Source organism: Plectropomus leopardus, chromosome 2, assembly GCF_026936395.1.
Source record: "Plectropomus leopardus strain MGB_pleo_1.0 chromosome 2, ASM2693639v1, whole genome shotgun sequence".
NCBI lineage: Eukaryota > Metazoa > Chordata > Actinopteri > Perciformes > Serranidae > Plectropomus > Plectropomus leopardus.
In genome coordinates this window covers 16,929,323-16,956,236 of record NC_142177.1, presented here as the reverse complement: position 1 = coordinate 16,956,236, position 26,914 = coordinate 16,929,323, and the positions used below count along the sequence as shown (strand labels likewise).

General features: G+C 39.7%; 2 protein-coding genes across 3 annotated transcripts in view; both read left to right on the top strand.

The window, feature by feature from the left end:
• eogt (EGF domain-specific O-linked N-acetylglucosamine (GlcNAc) transferase) overlaps nt 1-339 on the top strand; it is a 58,755-nt gene extending 58,416 nt beyond the window's left edge. Inside the window, exon 18 of one of the 2 annotated variants that reach the window (XR_015778432.1) lies at nt 213-260. The gene's annotated coding sequence lies outside the window, so the exon portion shown is untranslated. Of the gene's footprint in view, nt 1-212 lie in introns of both variants that reach the window. The other variant, XM_088086612.1, reaches the window with a different exon arrangement.
• tafa4b (TAFA chemokine like family member 4b) lies at nt 232-26,112 on the top strand. The gene is given in 5 exon segments (XM_088086620.1): nt 232-370; nt 1,591-1,706; nt 10,763-10,918; nt 25,301-25,584; nt 25,586-26,112. Coding segments are annotated over 4 exon segments (645 nt in total). The 5' UTR covers nt 232-370; nt 1,591; the 3' UTR covers nt 25,676-26,112.
• Nucleotides 26,113-26,914: the final 802 nt, after the last annotated feature.

Here is a 26,914-nt window from a genome sequence, read left to right as displayed (position 1 = left end):
TCTGTGTGTGTTTGTGTGTGTGTGTGTGTGTGTGTGTGTGTGTGTGTGTGTGTGTGTGTGTGTGTGTGTGTGTGTGTGTGTGTGTGTGTGTGCGTGCGTGCGTGCGTGCGTGCGTGTGCATAGACCTTCATGCAAGGCCATTAGAGGCCACTGAGGAACCTCAGGGCAGGCTGGCCTCTCTGACCGAGTGTCTTTGTACCTACTCTCTCTAGGGGCTTCTTCTGTTTGAGGTGAGGAAGAGGAGAGGCAGGAGGAAGAAGAGGAGGAGGAGGGCTGAGGTGTGAGTGAATGCAGCCATGGCGTGTACACCCTGTCCACAGAGGAGCTACTGAGTGGAAGATACATCAAGGAAGACTGAGACGACCAACAGGTGAGATGACATCCTGCGCACATGAAGGCTTGAAAAATCTAGTGCTGCAAACCAATAATTTCATTTTGGATTCATCAGTATTTTTTATTAAATTATTCTATGACAACATTTCTGAAAATGCTTACCACAACTTTTCAGAAGTCAAGCTAACCTCTTCACATTGCTTGTTTCATCCAAACAACAATAAAGTAGTAGTGGTATTTTTATGCAGTAATCACATGCAACACAGGATCTGTATAAATATAAAACAGAGGAAAGCAAAACATATTCACATTTTAGGACCTAGAACCAGCAACTATTCTTAAAAAATGACTTATTTTTTGATTTATCACACATTTTGCCTCGTGATTTTCTGGTCATTGATCAAATCTAGTGTTTGCTGCAGAAATAACAGCTACACCCCAATAGATCTTAAACAAGTAGCCAATGAGCCCAAAATTAATCAGCAGCTATTTATATAATTGGTCATTATTGCTGTCAGATTATTATTAACTGTCGGGTTGCTGCTCAAATGTGAGGTAGTTCTGCTCTTTTATATGTCAAAGTTAACAGAATATCTTCTATCTTCTGCAGAAATATCTTTATTTTGGATGATTGGTCAAAATAAAAAAGCAATTTAAAGACTGCGGCTCTTGGAAAATAATGCAATCAGTAATTTGCACTTTTTTTCTAAAGTTTTATGGACAAAATGATTAATCAATTGTTTGAAAAAAAAATTACAGAATGATCAATGGTGAAAATAATAATTAGTCCTAATCCACATATTATTATTTCTCAGCTGAACCATGTTTTTCTGTAAAATGTCATGACTCATAAAGTCAACTTCTTTTGTAATCATCTGCTGCCAGAAGAAAATTGGAAGAGTTAAGCCTAATGTGATACTAATAGGCATAAAAGGATGCTGGTAGCAGACTGTACTGCTGGTGAGTTAGCTGCACCCACAGTATATGTGCCTGTGCTGGAAGAATATTTTCTCAGGTCTATTCTGTTCTCACGGTTGTCATTTTTCCTTTGACCTTTGCCAACTTGCCTCTTTCATTGTATCGGCTTGTTTGAAAAGCAATATCTTTTGTTTGCTGCACTCTTCTGCCTCCTGTCTTTTTGGGGGGGCGGGGGTCGGGTGGGGGTGGGGGTGGGGTAGGTGTGTGTGTGTGTTCTAACCTCTTCTCATGCCCTCTTCCTCCTCCTCTCCCATCTTTCCTCCTCTCTCCCTCTCTAAGGATGAAACTGTGGGGGAGGTCAGCTTGGCCTGTGCAGGTGGCCTTCCTTGTTGCCTTGGTGATGCTCTGCGTTGACCCGGTGTCCGCCGGCAGCCGTAACCATCGGGGACCGACAGGTACACCAGGTCTTGCTCTGAACACCCCCTTCCAACACCACAAGAGGTTAATTACATTGTCACTGCAAAGGTATAACACATGTTCCCAGAGCCTTTCGCTGACTGAGTCATCCCGATCTTGGAGGACGGGAGCTGGAGCGGGGACAATTTGCTCTGTCCCTCAGTGTGGCATAATGTAATCTAGACGAGACGTCGTTTTGGGCTTGGATGCAAACACACCCCAGTTTGAATGATCGAGCCCGTACAGATACAAATGGCACTTAAGCTGTCAGCAGCTGTCAACACAAATAGATCAGTGTGGGTGTGATGTGATCTCTTCAGAGTGGTTGCAGACATCCAGCAGTTCAAGGCTGATGCTGTTGTTCTGGAGCGGCCTCATTCGTAGTAGTTTAGGGTTGCTATAGAAGTAGGTTGTATGTCTCATGTAGAAGAGGTCATGTAGGCTCATGATTTAATCCTCAGGCTCCTAATTGGCAAAGCCTACATTAATATGCATAGAGCTGCAGTACTCCCTTTAACCAAAGCACCACTTCACTTACTCCTCGAGAAATCCATGAAAAAAGATAGAAACCACATCTGACTCAATTTAGGCCCACAAGCTAAATTTATTCTCTATCCTTAATTTCCATAAGTCATGGAGACAGGCCTCCACCCAACCAAAAAATGACCAACACAGTCTTATTAATATTTCATCGGGGCTAGCTGCAGGGACAGCCGTGCTGAGTCACGGCATCTTGTGCCTCGACTTGTTGGTGACAACCTCCCAAGTCACCTCCTCCTCACACTTAATTATGACAATTTCCTTAATTATCTGGTCTCTCTACGCTCTCACTGCTCGTGTTTTGCAAAGTGACCTTTATCTGCCACAGAAATGCTACCAGCATCCAGTCTGTGCAGTGAGTGACGGTATTAGTTTCCTTTTGACGGAGAGGAGGCAGCCTGCTTACGGCAGGGACACGACTAATTGCAGGCCCTGTGTATTGTGAAGGTCAGCATGGGTGCCGGCCCTCTTCTTATTTCCCTCTTGCGGTGAAACAAGATGACTCTCTCCCAAACCAACTGGTGCTTTATTAGAGGGTTTACTCTAATTGGTGGAAGTTTAGGACTTGTGAATACCACCCTGACACACACACACACACACAGCGGTTTGAGGCTGAGAAATAATTGGCTGTGTGTTATGACTGCTAGATCCATTTTCTGTGTTTCCTACTGTATGAGTTTAAGTGTTTTTACTGCTGTTGTGTTGGCAGGTCAGTGAGGCATTTGTTTGATACGCGTTTCTGGTGCTGTACCATATGCTGCCACATGGTGGCTCTAGAGGTCAAAAAATGCTTCCCAAGAAATACATTTTTTCATCTTAGTCTCATTTACCCAAGTCATTCTCAGAGGCAATCTGTCATTTTACAGAAACTCGCCTCAAAAACATATCTATAATGGGAATGGAAGGAATGAATGTCAACTAACCATGCGGACATAATATGACTGACAGCTGTCACTTTAAATAAATGTTGGAGAAAAATAACATCTGCTTTCCTTTTTGTTTTCTGGCAGTACTCTCTTGGGAATAAATCATATAAAATGAGTCACCAAATGTGTTCCTGTTTGCAGTTATAGCGTCCCGTATATTTTCAACACATACCTGGCAGGTGACACACTAAGTGTCTAATATGTCAATTTTTTTGTGTTTCAGTTGACCTGCAATATAATTTAATATATTCAACTTAACTAAAACACACTCCAAGAGATCTCATGTCTTAGCACTGAAACAATCATCACAAAAAAATGATAAACTAATGTATTCATTACTCATCCTGCCACTTTCACAGTTGTCCTTCTCACAAATAAGACAAGGCTGTGTGGAAAAATATGAAATCTACTGCCAAACATGCGGCAATAAATTCTTTAGCACGACCATAAGATCTTCAATGCTTTTCATTTAGTGTTTTACAGCCTTTCATAACAATTACACAGAGCGTTTCATGAGCAAGTCACACAATAAATTGCATTCCAGTAGCTTGAGCAAGGCAATGCAGCACAAATATTGATACACTCCAACCTTATGTGTTATTTCTTATACAAACATCAAACTTTCTTTGCTGGTAAATTGATTGATTGTGCTCTCACAGCTCTGAGCAACACTCTCCTGCATTTTCTTTGATTTTCTCATATTCTCTTTTTCTTTTCCTGTTTGAATGCTTGAAATTTGATCATCTGAGACCCACAGTTCAGTCACTGCTGCAGAAGTGTGCAAAACTAACAGTGGGTTTTTCAACTTTCCACAGCATGTAAGAGCATGAAAGCAAACCTGGCTAATCCCTGGTTCAACATTGATCACAAATGATACCTTAAGTTACATTTCTGCATTAAAACTACTGTCTTTTGCACTTTAAACATAAACAAGCTTGTTGTAGACAAGTGTGCCAGTGCGTCCATGCACGTTTAAATTTGAGCATTCAAGTCTTTGTGTCCTTATCTAAGGCTGCTTATAAGATGTTTCCTTAGTGAGCAGGTTTTATTGGGGATAGATTTGTTGCGCAGGAGTACTCAGCCGTACCAGCGACCTGTTATGATAATTAGCGAAAAGCCTGTGGGCCTGTTAAACACTGATAATGTCAGGAGGATTGATGGGCTGCGTAGGACTGGGGTGAGGATGAGATGGAGCAAGTGAGGAGAGTGGAGAAGGGAAAGAAAGGGCAACGAGTGATCTAAGAGGGTAAATGAAGAAAGAAAAGAGGGTTGAAAATAAAAAAAGAGTTTTGCGAACTATGTGTAACATGTAAATATGTTGATTCATAGCAGAGAGGATGTGGGAAAATGTGTGACATGTTTTGTTCCACATAAGTGATCACTGTAACCTTGCTTTCTTGAGACTAACCTGTGTGTTCCCACTGAGATGTACAGTATGTCCCTCTACATTGACTTTGCCACCTGTGACAGATTTTCTAGATATCTGGCCTTTCATAGCCGTGGACATGCCTGTCAGGTATTGACAGGGGAAAGACACAGCTTTTTGATAAATTGCACAATGCTTCTGCTCGCCTGTGTCTGTCAGAATACATCAATCGCCTGGCTAACCCATCAGTTCAAGGTAGCTTGGTTTGTTGGCTGCCCAGCTACTGTTGCCACCCCTCCACCACCACCTTACCCCCACACCCCACCTCCCTCCTGCTTGCTGTGGGAATAAAAGCATTTAGCCATGCTTGAGAAGTCTTTTCATCTCAGCGTGTGCTGGGTTCTATTACATTGAGATGGCCATAACAGAATGGTTTAAAGGCAACATTGAGACATTAGATACACTGTTATTATGTGTATATAGCTGGAGGCTGACTGCTCAACACATGAATCTTAAGCAGATGAGGGGAAGCACTCTGAACAGGGGCTGGTGGATGTAAGACAGAAGTAAAAGTGTTCATAGTCAAGCTGCAGCACTTCAGTTTGCACTCTAGACTACTTTTCTGATTTTTTGGAGTGGCCTGGTTTTGAACTATTGCGATTCAGACTACTTGGTTCATGGGTCAACTTAACACACTTCTCAGCGACAATTCATTGTGGAAAATTACATGTTCATATATCATAGCTGTTGATGTTTTCAGGTTAGTATGGCAGCATTTAAACATATATGAACAATGAAACCCATAAATCTACTTTTGCACCCTATCGGGATGTTATAAACCCATTAAATGGTCATTATCAGTGGATATGGGTCAATAGGGGCCTGTTACACTTTCTGGTAGGTTCAGAAGGCCATCTTAGTTTGATAGGTACTGCCTTCACTTTTCTTAGGTTTAGACACTGAAACAACATGGTAAGGTTTGGAAAAAGATCATGGATGGGCCATAGACTGTAAAAATAATGGATGAAGCTACTGTGACATCACCCATCACTTTGTGGACTCCCGTTTTGAAGAGTTCGGCAATTGCCAACTTGGTTTTTTGATGCCAGAAGTGACCATAATTTGGCAAGAGGCTGGCACTGTGGATGAATGAGGGTTGGATCTGACCGAGAAACTTAAGACACTATTGGCAGACACTTAAAGCAGCCCGCTCTTTATTATGCATAACTTTAAGCCTTGATAAAAGGTAAATGGTTGAGCTAAACAAAAATTCAACCCCCATACAATTGTCATGAATGTTGAAATTGGCTATAGGGACCACATCAGTTTTTATGCCATGCTGTAAACTGCATTTCTGCTGTAAAGTTGGATATTTTAACATGAGTGTCTATGCAGAGTTACCCCCCCCCCCCAATTTGAAAGCAATTTGCAATTTGAAAACAGACACAATTTTGACAGCTTTCATTTTTAGCCACGCCAGCATGTGACTGTTGTCGTCTGTTGGTCCATCGTCCCACCACTTTGGTCCAGTCAACATGTTAGTATTGTCAGTGTTGGTACGCTAACAGCCATCACAGTCTAGCTGCTTTAGGCTCCTAGCCTCCTTAAGTTGAACATGAAATGCTCCAGCAACATCTGTACACTATAAATCACCTCAAACAATGCATATATGCAATATGTTAACTGTTCACTAAAATTATTAACTTTACTATTGTGAGAGTCTTATAAGAGTGTTTGCTATAAAAACATAAGAAGCTGCTTTACACCTGTTGTTTTAGGTCAACAAGAGTGGGTGGTTTTGAGTTCATTTCTCCCACATTAAATAGATTTTGGCTGTAAACTCTGTATGGCTCTAACCTCTATTGATCGGTTATATACCTCGGATGCTCAAGGGTATAATTCATAGCAGTGCTTCTTCTTCACTGATTTACATTTCTGCTCTGAAATAGACCCACACTTACAAGCTCCCAAACATTACATATAGCCTAAAGTAAATTCATGCGAATGTATCCACCTACTTTTATCGTATTTTTCACAACCAAGTTGATTGTTTTCCAGCATGTTATTATTGTTGCAGCATGATAAAACTTTCTTCTACTTGGGAGAAAATGCTAGCTGTTCATTATTAAAGCAAAATGCAGCACTAATGTAGCTACAACTTTTTTTTACTGCTTACATCATGATTTTATTCTTTACTCACATTTCTGTGACACTAAATAGAAATGTTGCCAGCTAATCTCGGGACTGACAGCAGTTTTTCATAATCAAATAGTTCCACTTTACTGCTAATTCAGAAGCAAAGAACAAAACCACAAACTAAACAGAACTAAATAATATATATTTAATTTTCTGAGGTTAAAGAAATCAATATTTTATATTTAGATATGATGTAATGTTTAAGTTTAAAGCAGCGTATTTGTGCAGGTCTGATGAAATTAATAATTTGTTGAGGCTTTAGCGGTCATGTCTGCACTTGTATAGAGGCATCTGGCCTCACAATCAATACAGCAACTTCAACTGTCTCTTATCTGCATGATAGGATTTACTTGAACCTTTTAGGCTGATATAATCCCACTGCAGAAAATTCTTTCGCTAAATTGTCAGATGAATATAAGTGATGTGATGACATTTCAGAAATATGCAATAGAGCCAACTGCAAAAGAGCCATGTCTCTGTTATATTTTACTCACGACTTTATTCCAAGTTCATGATCATTACAAGGCAATGAATCACCATCAATCTCAAAAATGTTTTTCAGCATGCTGTTTGTTGTGCTACTCCCTGATGAAGGTCGCACAGACAACATCTGAGACACGCTGAAGTTGTTTTGAGTGTCCTTTTGAACCTGCCATGAAAGAAAGGCTTTTAGAATATTTGCTTGAAGAGCACCTTGGGCTCTGTCTCTTTTCATTAAGCTGTGAGTGTAAACCTCGCAAAAAACCCAACAGAGACCTTCCAACCTGTCACCCTTGTATACATTACAACAGCCTGTATTAACCCTATGTGCATTTATACTTAATTAAGATTTACACAGACAAAAAGAGGAACATAAATGGAGTTCAGGTTGGGTTATTTTCCGCTGCTCACACACATCCTCAAAGCTTTACCGTTTTAAAATACAAACATCCCTGACCCAGGTCTGCTGTAGGCAATAAACAGAGGAGACCTGTGAACCCTCTGACCTGTGACAACACTTTTCCTCCTCCTGCACGACCCCCTCTCTTTTTCTTTCTCACTAACAAGCCGCCTGTTTCTGAGACTGGGGCAGTTGATTGACCAGTCACTGCTTTGCGCAAACAAATCAAATTAATTTTCCATTAGGATAAATAAAAATGAGGGCATCATCTGATTAAAAGAAAGGCAATTTGACTGTGCTTGAATTAGACTGTTTTTGTTTTGTTTTGTTTTTTTTGTTGTAACTTTGTGCTGTAAATGTGATTATTCCAGTTATAATTACAGTTGCACTGATTTTTATCCCGTTGAGTCCGGTTCAATTTTATTATATTCTAGATTTTTATCATTGGATGTGGGCTATATGTGTTTGTGTGTGTGTGTGTGTGTGTGTGTGTGTGTGTGTGTGTGTGTGTGTGTGTGTGTGTGAGAACAGTGGTAATCCGGCAGCTGCTCCAGCCTCAGGAGAGCCTGAGACAGAGGAGTGAGGGAAATGAAAGTGGAGGGATGATAGCGGAGGGGCGCCCTCAGAGAGCTTGGGATCATTGATGGGGCTCTCTGGAGAAGAGAACAAACAAACTTTAAATCAGAAAGGATGAGAGGGGCCACGGCCTGCAGAAATGGAACCCTCTACAGAGTGTGTGTGCGCTCTGTTTGTGTGTTTGCTGCTGCTGCTGCTGCTGCTGTGTGTGTGTGTGTGTGTGTGTGTGTGTGTGTGTGTGTGTGTGTGTGTGTGTGTGTGTGTGTGTGTGTGTGTGTGTGTGTGCGTGCGTGTGCGTGTGCGCACTTTTGTGTTTGCCTGCAAAGCTTATTCAGCCGAGCATGAAAAGTTTTGGAGTCTGGGTAAAGTCACGTACATAAATGAAATCTGGGCTCATGGTACAGTATAACCAAGGTTTTTCCAGGGCTGTAAAGAGGCTTATAGGTAGTAATGTCGCCGGCAGGGTTTGCTGTGCTCGAGAAGATGTGCCAGAGACTCTCCGGAGTGCACAACAAGCTTTGAGAGGGAAGATAAGGCACCTGGAATCTGTTCAGAAGCCATAAGCAAAGATTAGATTTACTAAACATTTTCCCCAACATTTGTGGTCGATGCTTTTTCCTTCAGGTTGCCACAAAACCTTCCTCCTAAGAGATTCAATGGTTTAATGTTAGCATAGACATTCTACAGTACACACTTCCAAACATTTACACAGGCCTATGCACACATTATCCTGGCAGCATGCTCATGTTGTTGTATTTTATGTGTGTAGACCACACACAAATACACGTGGCAGATGTAATAATGTTAAGATCAGATCCTTAGTCTTCAACAGGGGGTCCATTACTTGTAGGAGGTCTTCAGAGTTACTGCATGGGACTGCCAAATTATTGTTTAATGATTTAAGCTTTGATTTAATTTTTTTTCCCCCCAAAATTAAACAACATATGAAAATACACATTGAATTCAACATATTTTATAAAAAAAAACAACAAAATGTTTGATTTACAGTACGCAATAATAACGATACCCTAACTGTTACCCATAAACGCTTCTGCAGTCATGTGAGCCATTTAATGCTAAACCACTGTGCGGCACTTATCCATACTGGCAATGTTGTTATATTCATTTATTTTTATTTTTTTACTGAACATATGTACAAGAGCAGTGGTTCCCAATTGGTAGGCCACATTTCAAAAGTTGGTCCCAAGTCCATTCCGAATGGTCACAAGTGTTGTATAAATGTGTCAAGTGGAAAGAAAATTTCCACTACTAAGCCTTTATTTTGAAGTGCAGTTTCAGTTTTTTCTTGCTATAGTTCTTATTTCTTTGAATTCTAAGCCAATGTGTTGTTTACATTTCGTGAAACAGAATTGTATATGTGGGGGGGTTTTTTTCTAATTTGTGGACCTTGAGCTAATAACTGAGGTGAAATCTGGACCCGTGGCTGGACCAGTTCAGAACCACTGAATCAAAGTCTTTCTCCTAAACACAACATTTTTTTCCATGGTGTCAGTACTCTGGAAGGGAAGAGTAATGTATGTGTATGCCATGTACCAAGCCTTTTCAAAAACTAAAAACAATTAAAATTCAAAAAAGATACATACATGACTGTCCCTGCATGGAAGCATATTGTTTCAGTAACATCACACACACACACACACACACACACACACACACACACACACACACACACACACACACACACACACACATACACACACACAAGAAGACGAATTTTGCTACTTGGCAGACAGCTTTGGCTTAAAATGTACTTTAAGCTAAACGCGCCCTTCTGTCCCATTACTGTCAAGAGAATGTTATAATTAACCAGACCGAGGTCCCCGGGGAAGTGTAAAGATAATCAGGGGAGATTAGATGCTGTTTGTGTGTTGGAGGTGTCAGGTGAAAAGCAATTATCCTCAAATAAATTATGACTTTCAGGATTACACACAAGTGCAGAGAAGAACACATACACGCAGAGGTAAAATGTGGAGGTGTGTGAATGCAGGTAACACACGTGCAGCTGTCGTCCCTGCCATACTGTATATGTACATACGCACCAACATATACAAGCATAACCTATAAAGATGTACCCTCTGCCATATGACTCAAAAATGTGCGTTTCTCTTATTTACTAAGACCAAATGGCTTATTGTGTGAAAGGAGTCAAAAGAGATGATTATTTTTTCAACATTTCTTGCTCTGTTTCCGCCTCCCGCACACAGTGACAACAACAGAGCCGCCTCGGTGTCTAAGTTAATGAGGGCACTGTGCTGAGAATAAAAGCAAAGTATCACTAAAGACTGTTTACTTATGAATCACAGAGTATGAGGCTGGAATAAATTGAGGAGTTTATACAAAAGTAAATAATTCAGCAGATTTGTTTAATCCTCAGAGAAGCTTTTGTGGTGTATATTTGATTGTTTTTTTTAGCAGCACAAATTTATTTGAATTTAAACTCTTTGTTGCAGCAAACCGTCAAAAGCACCAATAAGCTTCCATAAAAGCCTATGAATTTCTAGCAAATAATCCCCCTCATCTCTCCTCTTTTTCTTTCTCTACCTCTCTTAGTCTCTTACCAGGTGAAACAGGGGACATGTGAGGTGGTGGCCATCCATCGTTGCTGTAATAAGAATAAGATTGAGGAGCGCTCTCAAACCGTCAAGTGTTCCTGTTTCCCTGGGCAGGTCGCTGGCACCACCAGAGCCAGACCCTCCTGTGTTGAAGGTAAAAACTCCACAACCATGTGTGTCTGTGTGTGTGAATGTGTATATTCATATAGCTTAGTCCCATATTTGCAATGGCACAATCCATATCATTTCCAAAGGGTGTACATATTTCCACACTATAATTCAACATTTCACGTATAGGGTGCAAACTTACATGTTTCTGTCTTATAGAAATGTCAGTTTGTACATCATCACATATTTAAACTTTGTTCAGCAAGCACAAGGAGAACTCTTCCCTTGAGCAAATCACCTCAACAGTCTACTGTGGGTCTAATTTTACTGGTCATATGCAATTGCACCAACAACTTTAACTGCATCTACAATACCCTCTGGATCCATGTATTTCTAATCTCTAAAATAACTCCTAAGTTAAGACCATAGATTGTATAAAAAATGGACATATAGCCACAGTAACATCACCCGTTGGTTTATGGACTTTCGTTTTGAAGCCTCCAGTTGGGCATTTCAATCATTGTCATCTTGTTTTTTTGGAGCCAGAAGTGACCGTATTTGGGCTTAGAGGGTGGAGCTGTGGAGAGGCGATGGGTGGATCTGACTGATAGACTTTAGTGTCAGCCTGTAACGCAAGTGGCCCTTAAATGTGCGTAAGCCACAATAAAATGTAAACGGGCGAGTTAAAAATTTGCTGTCGGTTCAGTTGTCATGAATGAAGAAATTAGCTATTGAAACTGAAATAGTTTTTTGTGCCAGGCTGTAAGTATTGTTTACTTCTGCTGTAAAGCTGGGTCGAAGACTAGGTCACCTGTGATGGTCACTGTGGATGGAGAAGAGATAGAGGTTGTTCACTCTTACAAATGCATGGATATTTTGATTGATGATTCCCTCAATTTTAAACATCATGTGCTGAACCTAGTGAAAAAGCTGAGGCTAAAATTAGGTTTTTATTTTCAAAACAAGCTGTGTTTTTCTTTAATGTACAAAAGTGCCTTGTTGCTGAAACTTTCTTACCTGTGTTGGACTTTGATGATGTTTTGTACATGCATGCCTCTGCTCCGTGTCTCCATATGTTTGATTCAGCTTATCATGTGTCCTTGAGGTTCATTACAAACTGTAAAGCTCTGATGCACCACTGTGAGCTGTACTCTCGTGTAGGATGGCCTTCTCTGGCGACCCATAGGCTCTTACATTGGTACATTTTCATATATAAGGCAATTCTTGGTCTGCTCCCTCATTATCTGTATGTTTTTATCATGCAGAAAAGTACCGGACAGTACTCACTGCATTCTCAGGACTTCTTTATGCTCTCAGCCCCAAATGCTCGGACAGAAATTGGGAAAAGGGCTTTTGGGTTTCTGCACCCTCGGCCTGGAATTTGTTGCAAAATGACTCAAAGAGCTCGTGTCACTAAATGTCTTTAAATCTAAAATGAAGACGCTAGAAGCAGATTCTGTAGAATGTCATTGTCCTTAGCCTGCCTGGTTGTACAAATGACCGCCGGAGAATTCGCTTTTGACTGATAGATAGTTTGCTTTTAATGCTTATTTTAGTGCTTGTGAATTGTATTTTGTCTCCTTTTGTGTCTCTGTCTGTGACTTTTTCCCTGCTGACTTTCTCAGCCAGGTATTCCTTAAAAAAAGATTCCTAATCTCAGTGGGACCAACCTGGTTAAATAAAGGTTAAATAAATAAATTAATTTAAAGAAATGTAACATGGGGATAAATGGGGGTTGTTTCTCTTATAGAGCCAGCCTCAAGGGGCCATTCAATGAACTGCAGTTTTTTGCACTTATGCATTGGCTTATTTTTCAGCCCTAGAGGTTGCTGCTCGATAGAAATGTTTAATTTACACACTGTATGAAAATATATTGCATATTCTTTTCCAACTAATAGCTATATGACATCTACAGTCAGGAAAATATTCAAACTGAAAATGCTGTTTGTTTGGCTGAGTCACTAAATCAAACAGAAATAGTTAGTTCCCCATAATTCCTCAGCAGGGATTTTTTTGTCATACATGTTTAGTATATTTTGGTGAATGACTAAAATTCCAAGTTGTGTTTTGTATGTGTGGACATCCCTTGGCTACACAACATGTTTTTGTAATGAACCTGACAGGGTCAAAGAGGCCAAAATTGTTTTAAATCATTTTGCATCATTAAATTTGCTCCATGAGTCATCCCATCTAAAAACAAATCATTACCCGATTCATTACGACATAAATAAATGAGTCCATTGCGGGAAAGATTAATAGGTTGCACTTTTTAAATTGCTGCCAGGTTAGATTCCTGTGTGGAAATTGATTTTCTCATGGCAGGAAAAAAAGGAGGATACTGCTCTGCTTCTAACACAAACAGAGCTAAACCTTTTAGAGGTGGTTCAAAACATGAAAAGCTGATGGAAAAATGACACCTGGCCTTTCTATCCTTCTTAGCAAAGCCACACAGTAAAGAAACCCACAGGGGGTGAGACAGGGAGAAGATGAACAAATATCAAAAACAGAGAACAATAAAATGTTGTCTTTAATGCTGAGCGCTGAGAAAAGCTACGATTTATAAGTGAGACAGTGAGTGAATGTCCACCAATGTCTCCTTTGTTTTTTTATTTAATACAAATACACTGATGCGATTTTGAAAATGAGTTAAATAGTATGTTTTTAAATGTAGACTTGGGATGATCTAAAACTGTATTTCTTTGTCCTTCTGGTCCAACAGTTTGTGGTTCTTCTTGTCCCAAGCAGATCATGTAACATCAAAGGTTAAAGCCACTAATGCAGGTAATGGAAGCTCAGCCACAAGTGTCTCCTTGCCTCCTTATTCCCCCGTTTTGTGTGAAAGGAGAATCAAATATACGACAGCTGTCGACCAAGACTGCCTGGGCCTCAAGACTGGAAATTTTAAACTGCTCTTAAAAAGGCCTGATTTTATTTGGGACAGCATTCCATTTCACATCTAGACGGGCCACTTGAGTATACGACAGATGGCAATACAGACAGTATTTTCTTCTGATCTCTTTTATATGTTAAGACATAACAAGATGTTGAACTCAGGAAGACTAGCAACAACTTTGTGGAAACTAATGGGTATCCAGATTAGCAAGAGGGACGTTTTATGGGAAAATATGGGTAAAATCAGGACATCAAAACATTATGTTGTTCATGATTTTGAGTTTAAAAAATACATGTAAAATGACTCAGGTAGTGAAAAAGCATAGAGAAATACATTATTCTGCTCACACAAACATAGAAAGCATATACATGTGTAAGTGTGTTTGTGCCTTCTAATGCGCTCTGTGTATGTGTGTGAAGTGATGACAGACAGATGAAAGCTGCAGGTCGTTTTCATAGACCTTTGTTCCACCCGTTTGTCCGCTCTGCGAGCTCCGGCCCAGCAAGAAACAAGCAGTGTCACTGACCCCTATCATCCACAGACGCTCCACTGAGATCACAAACACACACACAGTGCTGGCCAACCCGATCCAATCATGCTGTATTAGCCCCCTACCAGAGGAAAATACATAGTTGTCTCATACGTGAGTCGAGCAAGTGAGTCTCCGATGCGCTTGGGTTATTCACACTGTTAAGGTCAGCCGGGGGGTGGACGCTGAATCCACACTCACGCTGAGCTGGATGACTGATAAACCAACACAAATAGAGAGGCTGATGAGATGTGTGGACGAAGACGAAGTGATGTATTTTCTCAGACATAGAACTTGATCAGATTTGCAGTTTTTTTGGGTTTGTTTATTTCCAGTAAAAACTGAGCATATCAGCACATTAGAATCCTAATGCAGTAAGTAAATGATATGGAAATTTGCAAGAGGGAAATAAACAAGACATTCACTCTGCCGTTAATAGAAGTGAACAAACTAAAGCTTAGTTTGTTCACTTCTATTAACGGATTCAAAATTGCACAGTAACGAGAAGATATTAAACTCATTTAGCGAGGTAAACAAAAACTGTTATTTTACTCGATAAACTACTTAGAATTATTTTCTTGTGTTGTGTATTTTGGGTAGTGATTTAACTGTTGCATCGTTTGGGGTCACACAGAGCCCTCTGCTGTGTCAGTAAAAATAACAACAGTTATTGCAAGATTTTTTTTTTGCATAATTTTTCCCTTTTCTCTGACCTTATTAAACCCAGTATGTAGAGGGTATTTATTGGTAACCTTTTCATTTGGCAACAAAGGGCCTATACATCTAATGAAGGTGACAAAATACACAAATAACCATAAAATATTGTTATTACACCAAAAATACATATATAATGTTATTATATGTTATATGTAAATTGGCCAATGTTATTTTATTTTTTATTTTTGACATTTACAGTGTGCAATCTATATACAGTCTATGGGTGAATCAGACCACTAGTGAGGTCTCACTCCTTGTCAGACATTAGGTGTAGATTTCGGTAGGGAAGCAGGGGACTCATCCCCCTCAACATTTGGAACATGTGCATTTGTATCCCTCAATAGAAACATGAAAAGTTGCAGAGAACTTTTATTTAATGAAATTATAGACATGTCTACCATCAATTGACACAGAAAAAGCACAAATAAATACATAAATATTCACCAGAATGCAGGAAATTAAGTACTTGACATTTAAAATGTCCTTGTGGAGGACCCCAAACCCCCCATGTCATATCTGCCCCCCACCAATGATGAAAACAGACCTATGCACTTGATATTAAACTTTTTACAAACAAACTGTACTATTGAGCAATACATCATTTTCTTGCATGCTGCATGTCTATAATATAAAATCACAGTTGTTTTTAAAAGTCATGAAGTAACAAGCTAGTCAAACAATATTAAATATGTTTTTTTGTGTTATTAGTAAGGGCCCAGGGACTCAAAGCACATTTGGGTTAATTACCTATTACTTACTCTAAGCATCTAAGTAACGTCTATAGTAAGTAATGGCAGTCATCCGTATAGCACCCAGCTTACCGCCTCCATCCTGTTCCCTGCTATTCCCGCATGTGACCAGTAGACGGTGCTTTTCCCATTCAAATGACACAGTCACAAACATACCTGCTAAGATCATTTCAGCACTATTTTCACCCAATAAAAAAAAGTTGATTTGTTGTTTAACCTCTTTGATGAGTTCCTAGATGGGAACAATTGCTTGATAATGATAAAATCAGGCAGCCATAGCAAAGATGATTGGCTTTGTAATGAAAGTTTGGATAAATAAGGAATCATGTGAAGCTTTGCCATCCTTTCAGAATAGGCATTGCCCTGATGTTTTGCTTTTGTTCACTTTTCTTTAAAGACTTGGCTGCTAAGAGGAAGGAATGACGGATGAGGAGCTGATACTGATGATTATGACTGAAAATCATTCAATGATGCATTCTTTCTGATAGTCTCACTTTCCCTCCTTCTCCCTCACAATATCCCACACATGCACACACGTAGACACACACACACACACACTCACACACACACACACACTCTCGTCATGAAGTTTTCTAATTTCCTATTCAGATCTCACCTCAGAGTGTCACCACCTCTCACTTCCAAATCCAGTGCTCAGCAGCACTTATCTCATGAGTCATGCTTGACCTCTGAGTTCACAGTTACTGAAGATCTCACCTTGTCCAACACTGTGTTACACACACAACCACACGTCCATTCACACACACACACACACACACACACACACACACACACACACACACACACACACACACACACACACACACACACACACACACACACGTCCATGCATGCTACTCTCACCTTTTAGGCTTGAGCACTGATGGAGAGAGACAAACCCCTTTCAGTGGCCAGCCTTTGTAGAAAAGTCACAGTGTAAATGGAGTTACATTATTGATGCTGGCTGAAAGAGGAGTAAATGCAGCAGGTCCCATTACTGGCCGCTGCACAGTGGGGCCCATTATTAACTTTTTTCAAGTGAACTCCTTTCCATTCTTTCCTGTGATTTTTTTTCCAGTAATCATGGAGCATACTTTTTAAATTTTCTGTTAGTTAGTGAATAGGTTGTAGTGTTGTGTGTGAATGAAGAGTTGGTGCTGTAATAATAATTTAAAAACTGTATTTGTTTAGCACCTTTCATACAAATAATTCTCTAGAGTAAGGATATTACATGCAGTGAGTGCATCACATGACATAAACATAGAATTAACCTCAAAAGAAGGGATAAAAAGCCAAAAAAAATTGGAAGGTGATATAGAAAAGTCTCAGTCAGAGTTTTAAGAGTTAAACTGATAATAGCCAACAGACAGAGGTCAACAGGTCAATCTGTTTTTGTTGTTTCGTTGGTTTTTTTTTCAGGAGAGATGCTCTGGCTGCATTTGTGTGTCTGCGTCTCGTAGATTTTACATTTAAGGACAAGTTTTGGAGAGACAAATAGCTTGTTAACAGCAGACAAAATGTGTGTCCACTCTTTTGTTTTTTTTACTGCAGTTGCATTCAGGATAAATAAAATGTCTTTGTTCCCAATTGGGGTTCTGCCAAATTTAGTTAAGCTCACACGGCTGGTTAGGAATGTGTTGGTTATGGTCAGGGCTTGTTTGCACCTCCAGGGAATAAATGTAAGTCTGTGCAATGTCCAAAAAGAAAGCTATCTTCTAATACAGTATGTGGGCTATTACACCTTGCTTAGTTGTTGAAAACATCTTATTCACTAAATGTCTGTATCAGTACAACAGTATATAAAATAGGTTATTAGAGGACACACATGCAAATCACGCAAGTATTAGCATCAACAGTAGTGTGCTAAATATAAAGGTGCTCATTATGAGGTTTGACCCCTTTCGCAGTGTCAAATTATCAACGCATTAACGTGTAAGGAGAATTTAATATTAAGCTTCTACACACAAAGCTAAATGGGAGCGCTTTATACACTGCTTAGTTATTCGACCTTATGTGCCGGGCACTGACACTGTTCTCTGGGCTTCCTAAGGCATAAATCTGAAAACATTTTTAAAAATCAGTCAAATCAAAGTGAATTTTTCTTATCATACTATATTTAGTCTTTGGGCACATGGGACTTGAGTAAAAAAGTTTTCTTCATGAATACAAGGTAAAACCACATGACTGAATGATTTACAAATGGTCATTTTGTGCATGAAGTATTCCTTTAATAAACCCAATGTTAGTGTTTTTCTCATTTTTAAAAACTCCTGACTTTGATTTTTAATAAGCATGGGATTTCTCATTTGATCCAAAAATGTCAGTTCTTCTGCTAGATAATTTCCCCAAAGTAAAAACGGTTTAAACTAACCTCTATGATGAGTAATACAATCATCAAACAAATTCATGTCATACCTTTTTCTGAATACTAAATTGCAGTTATGTCTGAATAGCAGACTGCTGCCATAATAACAGACCAGTACTACTCATAGATGCTAAGGAGAAGCAATAGAAACATTTCTAAATCAATATTTTGTGTCAAATCATTGATTTTTTTTTTAGTAAACATCTGTGTAATAAATTTCCTTCAGGGTGATTCAAGACCCCTCTGCAAAGCCATTGGGGTTCATGTTGCAATATGGTCCACTTGCTGTAGATTTTCCATCAGGACAAATGGCATAAGATTTTGTACATTTTCGAGTTAAACCTTTAGAACCTGAGCAAATTGGCTTGATTATTTAAGAAAACAAGGGGAGAAGGCAATGAGCAATGAAAGAAGACATGACCTACAAATTAGCAAGAAAGTAGAAAAAAGTTTAAGAAAATCACCTGAAAATCTGTAATAAATAAATAAACAAATAAATAAATAAAAATAAAATGATTTCTATATCTACTAATTTCTTGCAATTTGTGAAACACTTACTGTATTACCAAGGAGCTCATTGCCATTTCCCACACTTATAAGAGAAATTGCAATAATTTGCTTGGGATTCAAAGGTTTACTTGTATAAGGCATCTGAAAGGAGCGCAAGAAAAGTGATGCTGCTCCAGGTTTCAAAGGGTTAAGGTAGAAAGTTGCACATAATAGAACTGTGCCAGTTAACTGTGAGTACATCTAAATTGTGCTTATGTAGCAAAGAGTAACTTGTCAACTTTTTTTCTGAGTATTAGTAAAAAAAAGGACTTTAAATCTTTCCACAGAAGCTGTCAGTTTAGTGTGTTTGATGGTGGAGAAAGACAGAGAGCACAGCAACCTGATGAAAACGGTGGATGAGTGGATTTAGCTTGGTGTGTTATTTGTTGAAGTCTGCGAGAGACAAACTATGTTTCATTACTTGGCAAAGAAATCTAGTTGAGTGTTTCAGCAGCACACATCAACCTGCTGTTGTTTACTGTAATATCTGCTCCATCGTATCAGGCTTTTGTCACTGTGTATCTTTCTTTTCTGACAGTTTTTTTCTGCTGCATTTTCCACTATTTTTTTTTTTCCGTCATGCATACCTGGGTGTGCTGGCATGGCTGTGAGAGCCCTGGCAACAGAGATACAGTGTGTTAGTAAATCATTGTAGAAAGAGATGGATGCCTCTCTCCAACTGCTTCTGCACTCCAGGATCACTGAGTGGAACAGTTACAATGCCCGGGGGTATCCATACCTCTGGGTCCATCCCAAACTTCTTGTTTGTGCGTGTGTGTGTGTGCGTGTGTGTGAAGGTACATCATATTCCCTTTAAATAGTAATGACCTGAGAGCAACGGCACGGTGGGGCTGCTTGTGATTGTGCTTTTACGCTCAACACTTACTGCACAGTGGGGACTGCATACATGTACACACACAAAAGTACACACAAAAAAAACACACAAAGGCATCTATATGTGCACACATTCAAATGCACTCAGGCACATACACACAAAGTAAACTCCCTATTGCAGTTTGTGTTGCTTCATAGAGTGAGCTCAGGCGGTGCCTTCGTAAAGTATTAATGTGCACTCTAACAGAGGCGGGAGTGCACATATTGTATTAGTACGCCCTGCCTTACATCAAACCAGCTACACCTGCATAATACAATGGCATGTGTAGTTAGTGATTAGGTTTCTTATTTTAAAGTATAATCTATTATTCTTTATCATGTGACTTAACATGAAAGGGCTAGAGGTGAAGGAAGTCTCTTTGAACCTGCGTAGTAGGCACATTCAATTACAATCAGATGAAATAAATGTCTTTGATGAATGGTATGGCATGATGTCTCATCTGATGCCACATTTCCTCCCCGAACTCTGTTGTAACAATACATTATGCGGAATATGATCGTTAACGTAGAGACTGAGAAACACCTGATGTTTTTTTGTTGCCCTGAGAGAACAGGGTGTGATTTGGGATTTGCACTTTTTTTTTTCCACTTCATGATTTCTGTCAAGTCTGAATGTTTTTTTTTCCACGGGATGTCTTGAGCATCAGTGAGCAGTTTTTAAATACCTGTAGAAGTGGGACACTGCATAAATTCTCAAAGTGTTAATTGGCACCAATGATTTATCTCTCCTATCAAACATCACAACAATTATGTGTTCATGTAAAGTTCCAGAATAAACACGTGCATGACGGGGACCTGCAATTTCAACTTTGTCCACTTGATGTCACAAACATTACAATGACAATTCAGGCGGCTTTGCAGGGAGGAAATGAACAGAGGCTGTGTTGGGATGAACGCTCATCCAGCTCACACATAAAAACAAAAAACGATGAGTGACATTTATCAGGCGTGTTAGATTGACGCGATCAGTAGGTGGAGAGACAGAGCTGTAGGCAGCCTTGTGGCGTGAAACCTTATTTAAAGAACCCCAGAGACTGCGTAAGAACCTGGGGAATAACATAGCCTCAGTCCCTTGAGTTGCCTAATCACCTGCACCTTAAGCAAAGCACTGTCTAGACGTTTGCCCTCAGCTGATCCCGCTCTGAAAGTTTGAGAGAGAACTTAAAAGGAAGCCATTTTGGGTGCAGATTCTATCGTAATGAGAGGATAGTAACTGTGATGAAATGTATGCCTGAGCTGGAAACCCCTTTTTTAATTAGCAAATGCACCTTTTGTGAATACAAATGTAGACTCTTAATGAGACTGATGCAATTAGAGTAGGTAGGCTGAGAGGTACTTACATACATTTTTCCTGGAGAAAATGCCTCCTTTTTCTATTTCAAAACCTGGGTAATTCATTCCTGATTCACATTTACTTCTTGAGCACATTAGTATAAATTTTAGAGGTAAAGTGGTCGGTGGCATCCATCCATCATTTTAAAATGATCTAAAAATGATTTTCAAGTATTCTTTGTCAGTGTGACTTTGAGTAATGAACAACTTGTGTATATGAATCATGATAAAGTGTTGGTAAGATGGATTGCATTTATTTTCAGCTATACTGTGATTTATTTACACTTGATTCATTCATTCATTCATTTATTTTAGGTTTGTGTATAAAGTGCTTCATAACTGTGTTTTATAAACTGCTATATGAATTAAGCTTTACTTACTTAATTGATTTGAAACAACAAATTCATTTTTGAGGGAAACATGATGCAGAGCAAATTCCATTTTTTTTAGATTAAAATTATAAGAAAGTGTTGCTAATTACAGCCGATTACTATAGAATATAACTAAAAGCAAGACCAAAGCGCTATTGTTGCCTAACTCTAAGACAGGAGTCTGAAAGTGAACCTTAAGTTCTGGTGTCAAAGTCCTGTGCTTTGTACACTTTGTGCATTGCAACAACGTTATTAAGAGAGCAGCTTAGTAACATACAAATGTAATTTCTAGTAGGCATGGTTGGGTGGAGCAGTAAATTAATAAATGAATAGTTTGGGAAAAATTCTCTGTGAGAGCTGGATTACAAGATCGATACCACTATCACAACAGTACTGTACATATGAAGCAAGCATAACTTGGCAATAAAACTTGAAACAGTGGAGAAATAGCTTTCTCTGTCCAAAACTAACAAAACCCACCTACCAGAACCTGTTATACTCATGAATTTGTTCAGTCGTACAAAAACTTAAAGGTAAAAATGAAAAGCTGTGGTTTTACAGGGGTTTACGTGTGAAACCACAGCCTCTAATTTTAGGATTTTGTTTTTGTACAGATTTAAGGGACGTTTTACCCCCAAATCAAAATCACATATCTTTCCTTCTTACTTGTAGTGCTGTTAATCAATTCAGATTGTTTTGGTTTGAGCTGCGGGGTGTTTACGTTATTTCTCTACAATATGATGGAACTAGATGGCACTTTGGCTTGTGGTGCTCAACATCCACATGTGAGCATCTCGTCATGGACAACAGGCTCATGCTAGCGCACCTGAGCTAACTTATGTTACAGCACAGTCCAGAACGCCTTTTATGTTTTCATCTCACGCTGTCAAAAGCATGAGCCTCTCGTTCATCAGTACATGCACACTTTCTGTGTGACGATACAGTTGGTGGGTTTAGTTCAGTAAGAAGAAAATGCTTCCTGCATAAAACTGATCACAACAAGGTCCATAGATTATTTTGGGTAACCAAGTCATGATTTCTGAAAAGAGATATTGCTGTTGAGTTTGTCAGATTTATTTTTTTTCCGACTCTTTGGAAGGAAGCAAATAAAGAGTATTGTCCCAATGTATTGAACTATTCCTTTAAAGTAATATTCAATGCTACACTTTGAGAACAATCATTCAAAAATTGACCTTTGTAGACCATTTGTATGATAGCTGACTTTGAAGGCATTATAGGAGTGAAACCAGCCAGCACCCACCACCAATCTGCACATTTACTCTGCACATGTATTCTGCAGAAAAAAAACCAAAACATGATCCCAGAGGTGGTGATCTCAGAATGAACTACTGCACACACTAAGTACCTCTGTAATCTCTTTATCATTGACCTGTTGAGACCTGTCTGTGAGTGCTGTCCAACATCCGAACCATCCATGAGATCACAGGCCTTGAAACGGCTCCTGTTCATTTTCTGACATGACAGACAGCTGCTTATGTGTCATGCCCGACCCGCCCTCTCAGTATAGCATGAGATAAGCTGCAGGGAACGCTAACTCCATAATAGCACTCACAGGCCATGCCCATTAGCTCTAAATAACACTCTTGCAGTGCAAAGCACCGTCGTCGACACCATAATGGCCACATTAACGAGCATTACACAGCCATTGGTTTTTAGAACCGCTTACTGCCACTGAGCTCATGCATCATAACAGTGTGTTCAACGTTACGCCCCGTCATAGCGCCGAGTTCTTTTGTGTTGACTTGGCGAGTTGGCCTCGGCTTCCGTCTCTTCCACGCGTGTCTTCCTGTCTCTGTCTTTGCATTCGTGCTGCCTATTTTCCACTCTGCTTCAGTTCATGACTCACCTTTTCCCTGTCCTATTTGTTTAATCTGCTCCTTTCTCTGTTGGACTCAGTGATAGCCATCCTCAAACAGCCTCTTTCATCCGCACCCCTCACTCTCTGCCTCTCTCACTTCCCCTCCTTGCTCATCTCCACCTGCAAAGATGTTTTTCTTTTTGGGTGAACACCTATTATTTGGCCTTGTCTTCCTCCCTCCTCTCCTGACACCCTCTTTTTCTCTCAGTCAGTGTTTTCGTCTTACATGATGCTTGAGAGGATTTGTCCATGTTCTTTTGCATTATGCAGCTGAAAGCCCATTTTCTTGCCAATACCACCTTGTCTCCTGCCTTTGTTGGAAACAATAGTCACAAGGGATGAAAATTTCTCTCTAAACACCATCAATCCAGCAGTTTAATGAAGTTGGAGAAATGGGTGCGCTCTTTTATCCCTCTCTGCATCCACACTCGAGACAGGAGGATGGATGGATGGATGGATGATGAGTTAGGAGAGAGGGAATTGAGTTATTCTCAGCTGTCGGGCTGTCTCCTGTCTAGACGGTCGGTCAGATGATCTGGAAGATTTGAGTGTCAGCTGTTAAGACACAAGAAAACTTTGGGTTTTGAGACTGAATTAACTGTAGATCAAGCCAACTTTTGAAGCTGCTTTTTCAGCATTTTCTTGCATATTTCAAATCATCAAGTCATTCAAAAAAAAGACACAATTAAATCAAACTCTAGACGTCCCTTTTCATATTTGTTTTTCAATGCACTACATGGAATCCAAGAGAGATGCGTTTCAGAGAGAGCTTTTATGCCTGCAAAAAAATTATACAATAGATCACAAACATTAGCGTCTCTTGTCTCAAATGCTCGAGAGAAGAAGTTTTAATTGATAGCACCGCTTCATCATAATCCTGTTCTTGCTGTCTGTATTATACAATTGAAATAATACTCATTGGCTCATTGTCTGACTGTGCCTCGTGTTTTTGCTGATTAGACCAGAAACAAAGGCATTTCATTGAAATGATATAAAACGACTCACACATCTGCACAAATGCAGAAATACATGTTAATTGACTTTTGGGAGTAGTAACATTACCGTATATTATTCAAAGACATCTGCCCTGTTAGAACATCAGCAGCGTTAAAAATCTGATAGTTTAAGGACTTTTATTAGTCATTGCTGCGTAGGTATGACAGTAAAAAATTGTGTCATATTTCCCCTGTTCTGTCTTCTTCATTTTTTGTCTCCCGTGGGTGCCAGATTTACCATTTCCACACAGGCTTTAAGATCCCATGTTGAGGGATTACATTAATCTGATTAAAAAGAAAAAAAGGTAACTGCTATACATTTTAGCTCTTCACAGTTATAATACTACAGATAAAAAATAATAAAAAGGAAACCCTGACTGCTCAGAGATACTGGAGCAGAACCACAGTGTTTGTCACGAGTGCTGTCCGTGGTGCTGATCTGACTGCAGTCCCAGCTGTGGGATCAGCCCCTCGGACAGCGCTTTGACATTTACATTTTCAAATTGTGCTGTGGGTGCTCTCATTATTTTGGCCAAATATAATCATGAATAAAATAAATAAAAACATCATGTTGGCTGCTTATATAAAGTAAATCATAAGTGTACGGTCTTACTGAGTTATAGTCTACTAAATAACAAATGTTGGTTTTGTAAATGCCGTCCCATTCTTTTGCATTTTGTTATTATTTCAGTGCTCGACATTACATCATACAATATTATAGTCAAAACCACCTAAACTGAGACCAGAACCAGAGTTCATTGAGGCAGAGACAAGACCAAGACTTTGAGGGGTTGAAACCAAGTCAAGATCAAGGCAGGGTAAGACTGAGCTGTGGCACCCCAGAAATGATTGATAGAGGTGGCCAGATTTGATTTGGGGGATTCGATTATACTGATAATGTATGTTTACTATACTGGGCATGTTGAAACCTATGACCATAAGAAAGGTACAGAATAAGACTCTGATATACTTTCATCTCTTGTCCTCTTTGTCTGAGACAGAGACAAGACTGAATAAAAATATGGATGAGTCAGAGATGAGACCTTCAAAAAGAAGGCTCGAGACAGGTCTCAAGTACTACAACACAGATGTCATTGCATCCATTTGTTAACCTGCTGTATTTCCTTTCTTGTACATCTCTATTTATTGCTCCAGCCTCCATCGTAGCCCAGAAGTGGTGGTGCCAGATGCAGCCTTGTATGGATGGAGAGGAGTGTAAGGTCCTGCCTGACCTGACTGGCTGGTCCTGCAGCACTGGCAACAAAGTCAAAACCACTAAGGTTAGAAGAATGCCTTTCTGTGTCTCTATGTTTGTAACACACATGCAAGTAGCAAGCTTATTCGCATGCCTTTCTCTCTTTTTCCCTTTGTCTGTCTGTCAGTATAATTGTGTTTACATTTTAAGCTTATGTCATCCCACACATGCTGCTCCTTTTTCTTTCATTTGTAGCCTGCGCTTTTTTCTTTTGCACTTGCTCAGAGTCACCTACATGTATACCCGGCCAACTCCAATTATTGCAGAGTCTTTGATAACTTCTCATTTGTAAGCAACAACAAAGCAGGCAGCTTTATCAGTGTTCACATCAAAAAGTCCCCTGAGAAACACACAATGTCCAGAAAGAGTACATAAATTTACTACTGAGCGTCTTCCAGCTTGACTAACATTTGATGTAGATAGAATTGACCTTGATCTTCAATTGAACTGTTTTTTTTCTCTGTAAAAAACACCATGTAGTGTGTGGTAAACAAATTTTCAACTAGATGATACCGTATATGACTGCATGTGATGTGTATGTGCTTACCAAGCAAATTACAGATAATCTTATAAACAAAGCTTGTTTGGATCCTCAAGATGCCTACATATGTTATTGGTGTCTAATTTAAGCATTATTTTCAAGCATCAATAAGAAATTACAAAGAATCAGATGCAGAGTTAATCAACAAGCAAGCCCCTCAGTGAGCCTTATTTGTTAATCTGCTGTTAACTGTCTCTCCTCAGGTGAGGGTGACAAAAAAAAAACACCTGATGAAGAAAACAGAGGACCTCTGTACACTCTGTACCCAAGACAATCACTGTGTGATGCCATGTAAACTGACGATATTCAGATGAGATAAATTGATTTAAATGAGAGTCCTTCATGGCCCTTTGTAAGCTGTTGAAGTGTGAAAGTTAATTTGCGGGACTGATGACTGGGGTGTGTGTCTATACATGCCAGAGAGCTTGTTGTGGGATGGAGCAGGTGCAGTTTATTTACAGGTGAAATAATAAAAAAAAAGAGAGAAACAGTTGTGAGGGAAGCGGCGCAGGCGCTATAAGAGTAATTGCTCGAGAGATGGCATAACAGCACAACATCTGTCGCATTCATTAGAATGCATTATGGCTGGGGCCTTCCACAGAGGCTTTACAATTAAGAGTCATAATTAAATTGGTGAGTGGGATAGACTGAGGAACAGAGGCACTGCTGGGCTCAGTCACAGGCAGTGGAATTAATGACCCTGGGCCTAACACCAACTCTGGGACTAGTAGGTGCAATTATCCTCATTCTGTTGCATGCTGCCGCCTCTCTTCTTCTTTTTCTCCTTTTGTCTCCCCCATGCTGCCTGACTGGCCGATCAGCTGAGAGAGGGACGAGGAGTCAGTGCCTGACTGCATCAGTGGACATTAATTGTGCATTTGCAAGGTGCTTTGGGACCCGGTAGCAGTTACTTGGAGACTTAGTGGCAGATGTCACTAGAGATGGTTGCAATGAGACATTGATTCCCTGGCAA